General features: G+C 38.9%; 1 protein-coding gene across 1 annotated transcript in view; it reads right to left on the bottom strand.

Annotated features, from left to right (window-relative positions):
* The window catches only part of MYH8 (myosin, heavy chain 8, skeletal muscle, perinatal), a 35,928-nt gene extending 30,177 nt beyond the window's left edge, over positions 1 to 5,751 (bottom strand). Inside the window, exons 1-7 of the mRNA XM_006863426.1 lie at positions 5,542 to 5,751; positions 4,360 to 4,503; positions 4,122 to 4,278; positions 1,155 to 1,182; positions 945 to 1,053; positions 760 to 852; positions 569 to 632 (exon numbers count right to left, since the gene is read on the bottom strand). Coding sequence (XP_006863488.1) covers positions 569 to 632; positions 760 to 852; positions 945 to 1,053; positions 1,155 to 1,182; positions 4,122 to 4,278; positions 4,360 to 4,503; positions 5,542 to 5,751 — 805 coding nt within the window. The remainder of the gene's footprint in view (positions 1 to 568; positions 633 to 759; positions 853 to 944; positions 1,054 to 1,154; positions 1,183 to 4,121; positions 4,279 to 4,359; positions 4,504 to 5,541) is intronic.
* Between the last annotated feature and the right edge of the window lie 2,893 nt (positions 5,752 to 8,644).

Consider the following 8,644-nt stretch of genomic DNA (forward strand, 5'->3'; position numbering starts at 1 on the left):
CATCTTGATCCCCTTTGGTGCTACATATTGAAGATCTATATGACAATTGCCCATGGTCTCACTCTCTAAGAGCAGAGGTTAAAGCATTACTGCTGTAGGACAAATTAGCTTTTCATATTGGAGAGCCATGACCTCTGCATTATAATTGATCTCTAACAATTCCCTCTTGTTTCACTTTAAACTCACTCTGTGATGGAGAGAGTACCTTGGCCCCTTCTATTAAGGTTCAGATAAAGAGTAGATTACACAGATGTTTTGTGAAGCCATAGGTAACTAATGGTAACCTATAGGTATCCCCTGTGTCTCTGTGTTGTCTTGAGTGGTGGGGGTGGGGGTGGGGGAATCATGCTTCGGAGTCAGGAATTGCTCTGGAATGTGCTCTAGAACCATCCATTTGAGGCTGAGGTAATTTAGCACACACTGGCTCTACCTAAGTCTAACCTTAGCCCACAGGCAACACTGGCAGCAGACCCCTATTGGACAAACTGTGCAGAGCAAGTCTTGCAGAATCCCTGCATATGAAATCACTTATTTCTCTGTTTTGATTTTCAATGATCCTGTCACTCACATGTTTCAATATCAGCAGAAGCCAGCTTCCCCGTAGTACCAAAGTGGATTCTAATGAATTTACCCTTGGAAAGAGAAAGATGATTAAGAATATATCTATAAAATGAAGCTCACAGGAGAAATATGATTTATAGTAATTCAGATACGGCTTTTCTGGCACCTAAGGATGGAGAAGAGTCCTCTGTGACTTACGAAGCGTGAGGAGTTGTCGTTCCTCACAGTTTTGGCATTGCCAAAAGCCTCTAGGAGGGGGTTGGCACTGATGATTTGATCTTCCAGAGTCCCCTGCAAATGAAAGGGCAGTCCTCACATCTGGGCTCCAGACTCCCTGAGAACCCTCCCAGAGTCTGGATTCTAACTGTAGCTATCAGACCCACCTGCATTTTGCCAGGTTCCTCTTTCTTCTTTTCTCCAGTAACTGCAATTGTTGCAAAGTACTGGATGACACGCTTGGTGTTCACCGTCTTCCCTGCCCCGGATTCTCCGCTGTCCAAGAGAAACCAGAGAAGCGGTTCAGAACCACAACCCATGTTGTCGTGGTTGAAAATAATCTCCACAAACCAGAGCAGTAAAACAAAGTCACGTACGTGATCAGGATGGACTGGTTCTCACGATCTATGAAAGAGAAGCCGTGAGCGCTCGTTAAAAAAGGAATAACATTCAACAGGAAGATTACGTCATGGGTTCAGATCACACAACATGTCTTCTTTTGAAAATGTGGAAGATGACGCCCATGATGTTGGTTTTATGTATAGCCCCCTAAATAGTCACTTTTCTCCATGAATACAATTTGTGAAAGTGAGAGCAAAGACGTACTGAGTATTCTTTGTGTTTTGTGTTAAGTTTTGCCATGGAAAAATTCAAACATATTCAAGGATAGAGAGAATAATAGAATGAACTCCCATATAGCCACATATCATACAAGGTTAATGATTATTGACATATGGACGATTTTATTTCCATCCTAATTCCATTGGATGATTTCAAAGAAATTCATATGTAAAAACTTCAGTAAGAATCATAAAATTTTGAAGTTACAACGGATCTGAGAAAATGAGTAGGTAAACTCTTTAATTAACAGAAAAACTGAGCAATGTTTCTAATATTAATTGTTGAAGTCAAAGATATTCAGATCTTAGCTTTCAATTTATGTATTTTTCTACTATCTGGCCTCCTCCTAGCTCTTAATATTGTTTTTATTTTATGGTGAATTGGGTGAAGGTTTACAGAGCAGATCGGTTTTCCATTCAACAATTCATACACATTTTGTTTCATGTCATTGATTTTAATCTCCACACTATAACATCACTTATCCTACTTTCTCCTTGTGTTTGTCCATTTCCATTCATTCTTTTTTCCTAACCATTCTGAATGTTGCTTTAATCTCAAATGGTTGATTGTTTTAAGGTATACATACCTCTCCAGTATAATTTTTTCCCTTATAGACCTGTCTGTGGTTTGACTGAGATTTGATCAATGGGAGTGTTTAGTTCTGTTAAATATAGGGCCTCTAGGGATCAGAACTGACTTGATGGCACCTAACAATAACAATATTTGTGAGCGATAAGTATCCTTGAATTTGGAGCATCTCCAAAGCCTGGAAAAATGAGAATCTTGGTTAGAGGTATGTGAGTGTATGTACATAGTATTATAAATAAAGCTGGTGAATTTTAAAAAGTCTGAAATAAGCCAGCTTTGGGATAATTTCTGGGCTATAGCTAGCTTCTGTTGACCAGCCAAAGCACAGTTACTGGCATGGAATCCTTGTAGAAATGCTGGCCAATTCCTAATGGAAGATTTCTATTTTAACACTTTCTCTTCTCTTTCAAAAAGACAATTTAAAAACAAGTACAGCAAAATAAACAAAAACAAAATACAAAGTTCAGTTTCCAGAACCTTATGGAACAAAAATAAATTAAAGATTTTAGAACACTTCTAAAAGCAATGCATTTGTTAAGAGAAAGGTTTTTAATGTTGTATCAAAGCTCCTTGTTTATGTTTTGATGAAGCAATAACAGATTTTGATACATTTAAAAGTATTTTCAAAGGAATACTTAAAAACATTCCGTTCTAATTGGAAAATACTTCAAAAGCTATAGGAGGAAAATCAGAGTTCATTCTCCACTCATTATTTCCCCTTAAATACTAACTAGTTCTGAGTTGGTACTGACTTTGACAGTACTTATTGTTAACAACATGTTGTTAAGTACCTTCAAAGTCAGTACCAACTCAGAACCGGGTTTCTGAGGAGTGGCTGGTGAACTTGAACAGCCAACCTTGTGGTTCAAACTAACCTTGTGGTCCAGTGCTTATCCTACATTACCACAACAGGACTCCAGTGATATTAGCAGTGTCATTCAAAGGCTAAGAATTCATTATATTTTCTAGTTAATACTTGATAACTATCTCCCTTGTTTGCTAGGTATGTGAATATTTTTTAAATTTTTATTTGAACTTTTTTTATATCCAAATTGGCAACTCAAAACTATGAAACAATAAGGAGGCTTCCCAAAGTTCATGGAAAAATTCCATTATCTTTTAGTCCCATTTTTCCATAAACTTTTGGAAGCCTGCTTATGTAACTTTATGGTGGTGATTGTGTGCTGTAGAGTCAGTGCTGACTCATAATGACCCTATATAGTGTTTCCGAGGCTCTACATCTTTACAGGATCAGAACACCTCATATTTCTCATGTTGCTGCTGGTGAATTCAAACTGCTGATGTTTTGGTTAGTAGTTCAACGTGTACCACTACGCACGCCACCAGGGCCCCTTGCATAACTTCATGTGGTGGTTGTGTGCCGTGGAGTTGGTTTAGATGCATAGCAACCCTGTATAGCATTTCCGAGGTTATAAATCTTTACAGGAGCAGAAAGCTTCATCTTTCACTCACTGAGTGGCTGGTGGATTCGAACTTCTGACCTTGAAGTTAGCAGCCTAACGTGTAGCCCACTAGGCCATCAGGGCTCCTGTATAGCTTTATTGTTGTTGTTATGTACCATCGAGTTGATTCTAACTTGTAGTGACCCTGTATAGGATTTCCAAGGGGCAGCTGGTGGGTTTGAACCGCCAACCTTGCAGTTCAGACTGACCTTGAGTCCAGCGCATTAACCCACAGCGCTACACCAGGACTCTGTATAGCTTATGTTGTTGTTGTTAAGTGCCATCGAATCGATTCTGACCCATTGCTACCCTGTATAAGGTTTCCAAGGAGCAGTTAGTGAGCTAGAACCATAGACCTTGTGGTTCAAACGACTTTGCAACCTGACCAGGACACCTTATACACACACTGTTATACACACACTGTTATATACACTGTTATATACACACTGTTATTGTGCCAACAGACTAGCTGTTGTTACTTATGTCTCTGCTTGTCTGTAAGATGGAGATGGCTGTAGGGAAAAAACATATGACATCACAGCTCTGAAAGTTCTTTGGAAACAGTGAAGGCTCATGTGACAGGAATATGCTCTGCCAATCTAGACCCCCAAAAGTTTCTTCATTAAAGATTCTATTTACACATTTCTCTAAATGGATGCAACATTGACTCACCAGTCAGCATGAACTGATAGGCATTGTCAGAGATGGAGAAGATGTGGGGCGGAGCCTCCTGGCGCTTTTTGCCTCGGTAGGCTCCCACCACCTCGGGGTTGTACACCGGCAGCCACTTGTAGGGGTTGACGGTGACGCAGAAGAGACCTGAGTAGGTCTGGGAAAATCAGAAAATTCATCATTAGATCTTGTTTGTACTCAGGGGTAAACAAATAGAAAGATGTTTAAAGGCACTCACGTAGATCATCCAGGCTGCGTAGCGCTCTTTGAGGTTGTACAGCACTCCAGGCTCGTGCAGGTGGGTCATCATGGCCATGTCCTCGATCTTGTCATATTTGGGAGGGTTCATGGGGAAAACTTGGTCTTCCCTGACAGTTAGAGTCTGGCAAGGAAAGATTCCAATTTGTCTTACTGTTTGAAGGTGACATTTATGTTTGTCTGTCTACTTTGGTTATAAACTATAGCTATAGACACCTTCCATTATAACACTCAGTGTTGTTGTTTTTTAAATAAAGACATGAAAACATTCATTTTAGTGTTTGGTACTAAGAAAATTTGTTTAGTATGAAGAAAACCAAAACAGAATAGACCTTTTTTTCCCCCCCACATTTTTTTCTTCTATGTCAAATAAAATTATTCATGCTTTATATCTTTTTACTTTAATAGGTTGAAAGTTTTATTTTTCTTTGCTGTTTATTACAAGAAACTTCAATTTTGGAGGGGAAACACATCATTTAATCACTCAAAGATTCTTTGGGTAGGAAAATCTAGTTTTTATTTCTCTGAAGTTTTAGAATTTCAACTGGGAAATGAGGCATTGAAAGGAACCAGTGAAGGGTGGTTCTAATGGACAAAGTCCTATGGATGGTGGGGAAGGAGAAAAATGAGGTTACTGCTGAGAAATTCTATGGCCTTCCAAATTTAATGCCTATAAATTGAGCAGAAAGCTGTTTGTATGGGTAATTGTTGTGCGCTGTTGAGTCAGTTCCCACTCATGTTATTGTTAAGTGTCATCGAGTCCATTCTGACCCATAGCAACCCTGTATGTGTTTCTGAGGAGCAGCTGGTGAGCTTGAAAACGGCCAACCCTGCAATTCAAAACGCTTTGCAGTCTGGCGCATTAATCCACAACGCCACATTGGGGAGGGGCCAGAATCACCCCTGAATTAGGCTCAGTATTTAGCACATTGTTGGTACAATACTTGCAACTTTTAAAACAATCAGTAGGGTTTCTGAGTATGGTTGGTGGGCTTGAACTGCCCATTTTGTGGTTACCAGTCCAGTGCTTATCCTGCAGTGCCACACCACAGCGCAACGGACCTACGGGCAATAGACTTAGAGATCCCAAAGAACTAAGGTTTCCACTCTTGAATTGAGGAGATAGAGAAGTAAAATGGAAGTATTCTTCTATTTTACTTACTGCTCCACCTTCAGTCTTTACAGTTACTTTCCCTCCTTCCTTGCTTTGTACAGTGCTCTTCACGTAGGATTCCTTGGGCTCCGCCACAAAGACAGATGTTTTAGCATCAAAAGGCTTATTTTGTGCCTCAATTCGCTCCTTTTCAGATTTTCGGAGGTAAGGAGCAGCTTCGCCATAAACGGCCATCTCAGCGTCTGAACTGCCACTCATGGCTGAGATTTATTTAGCAGACGATTCTACCTAGAAGGAGAAAGCGGGGAGAAGGCAAACTAGAAATCAGAAGTTAAACATGTGAGTAGTATACAAAATGAAAGACATGAGGAAGCACCCTTAACATAGGATGTAACTATTCTTCTAGTTGGGTTTAGTTTGGAATGAGATTGTAATTTGAAGCTTCACTTTTAACACCTTGCAAATTTCCTTCCTCAATAACATAGCTTGATCCTTAGGGCTAGTGCACCCACAATTGGATTAGAATGAATCCTTGCATACTTTTAATCTCTAAATTAACAACAGTATCTATAACCAAAACTGTTGATGGGTTGCTTTATAGCAATTGTCATCTCCTTCTGGATAATGTTTGCATCTTCCATATGTTAAGAAAATCATTAGACAATTCATTTGAACAAGAAGAAAAGCCTGTCTTATTCAAATGAAGGTTGAGACTTTCAAAGCTATAAAAAAAAATTTCTTTTCCTCCTAGATGGCCATTCTCCCTCATAAACCAAATATTTAAAAAAATTATTTTAACATCTGTTTTATATTGATATTAGGTGTCACATCTCTCAGTGAGTCATTAAAAGAATGACATACTAAATTTTTTAGCATTCTGGATTTTTTTTTTGTCATTTGGTTTTTTACCAAGAGACTGAGCATTGCCTTAACTTCAAAATCTCTTTTGACATGAGCCATGTCAGCTGTCAGTTAGAAGATCTAACTATAGAGAAATGAGAGCTTCAGCATGAAGAAGGCCCTTCTTCCCACATAAAAATGTCAAGGGCTTCTTTTCTTATCATCCAGTAAAGAAAGAAAAAAGATTAAAGAATTTATCACATGCATGTAAAACATCATTATCTGATTCATAGACGTGCCTCTGTAATGGTAGTATGTTAGATTGGCTGAAGTGTCCCTTTGTTTTTGGGTAGTAAATTACTTGGGGAAGGGTCAGAATTACCCCCTGAATTAGGCCCAGTATTTAGCACGTTGTTGGTACAATACTTGCAACTTTTACAACAATCAATAGTAAATCTTTCGCATAACAAACAACAGCAAATAATCATAAACTAGTTAAAAAGTTATGGCTTTAACAAGATATATGTTTGTGTCTACATTTTTAGATAAAAATTTCCAAGATGTTTAAAAACTATTTGTAAAATATCTAAGTAATCAATGCTTCTGAGTAGAGAGGTTAGTCTGGAATAGTTTTCTGCCACTGGACAGTTTTCTAAGCCCAGTTTGGGACTCACTGTCCACATTCATTCTGTCCAAAATGGCCCTTTAATCCTTCAACTCAAATGAGGTTTCTGAGAATAAGACATGTTGAAAAAATGTCTTTTCCAGCACTTATAAGCAGTCATTCGGAAACACTATATGCTTATAAATAAGAATTTTTGAATAAGAATTGCTCACAACTTCATTACACTAAATCCCCTATGTCATCAATAAATAATAAAGCCATCTTGCCTCTAGTGTTGTAGATGAAAATGCAGATTCAAAGTGTCCAACACTGTAAAATAACAAGTGTATTATTAGCAAAGGCTCTAAAATTCCAATGATAATAGTTACAGAATTAAAATCTGCCTGATTTAAAGGTAGGTTTCATGAAAATCAAAATCAAAGCTGAGGGCAACAGTTTCATGCTTGCAGAGATAGTTTTGAACCAAGCCTTTCAGTCCCCTAGGACTTTCAAGTCCCAAAGCCCCCATCACTTACCTCCTGGCTCTTGGTGGAGATGAGGCACAAGAGTGGGTTGTGCTTATATAGGAACTAATGTGCTGATGTTGCAGCTAACTCCTCTTTGTTAGGGCAAAACACTTGGCAACATGAACCCTCAGCATAATTTGTACTGACATTTGTCATGTTTGGATATAATTAGAAGTATTCATATCATTTTGAGTATGTGAACCAATCTCCTATAAATAATTTGGCAAGGGTCAATCTGCCATCAGAGAATGCTTTCTAGTATGCTGGAAAGGTAATCTTTGACAGTGCCTGGTGGGGCCTCAAAGGACGTTAATAAGAGCTATATTCGATTTGGCAAACTCTTTCAGGCATGCCGGTGATCAGAGACTGAGACTCATTGCTGTCAGGGCCCATTGCCACTTTTCCTTTTTGGTTACTGCAGGAATCTCCTTTGCATTCCCTTGGACCACTGCCAAAGCTCACTCTTGGAGTGTGAGCTTGGGCAGCAGATTTGCTGTGAGAATACTATCTCCACTGAGTCTCTACCATGGGCTTAATGCCCACACACCTAAGACTGGAAACCATGATTATTTTATTATAAAATAATATGTGTTCATTGTATTAAAATGCAAATACAGGTCAGCAAAGAGAAAAATATTGTACAAGGCAATATCCAGAGATAAGTGGATTATGTAAATGGGATCATACTATCCCATTTACATATGCTTGTAATTTTCATTCATGGAGTGGTGAGTATCTATGCTTGTCATGTGAGATCGGGGTTTGATTCCCCAATGGAGAGGCAAGTGCCCTTTGAAATCCTAGTGTGGCATTGTAGGATAAGCAGTAGACGGTTGACCACAAGGTCAGTGGTTCAAATCCATCAGCTGTTCCTTGGAAATACAGGGTCACTATGAGTCGGAACCAACTCCACAGCACTTAATCATAGGTAATTTCCCATACCATTACTGCAATTTAAACCCATATTCTTTAAACAAATTACATATATTATGACCGTTCTTTCTAAATTAAAGCATTTCCTTTTTTAAAGGAATTATGAAGTCAGGGGAGGTCAGACACTACCCCATTGTGCTTTTACAGATCCCCAGTGATGCCTGAAACTATGGATGTTGTTGTTGTTAACTGCCATCGAGTCGGTTTTGACTCATAGCGACCCTGTATAGGGTTTCTGAGGAGCAGT

Source organism: Chrysochloris asiatica, unplaced genomic scaffold (genome assembly GCF_000296735.1).
Source record: "Chrysochloris asiatica unplaced genomic scaffold, ChrAsi1.0 scaffold00054, whole genome shotgun sequence".
NCBI lineage: Eukaryota > Metazoa > Chordata > Mammalia > Afrosoricida > Chrysochloridae > Chrysochloris > Chrysochloris asiatica.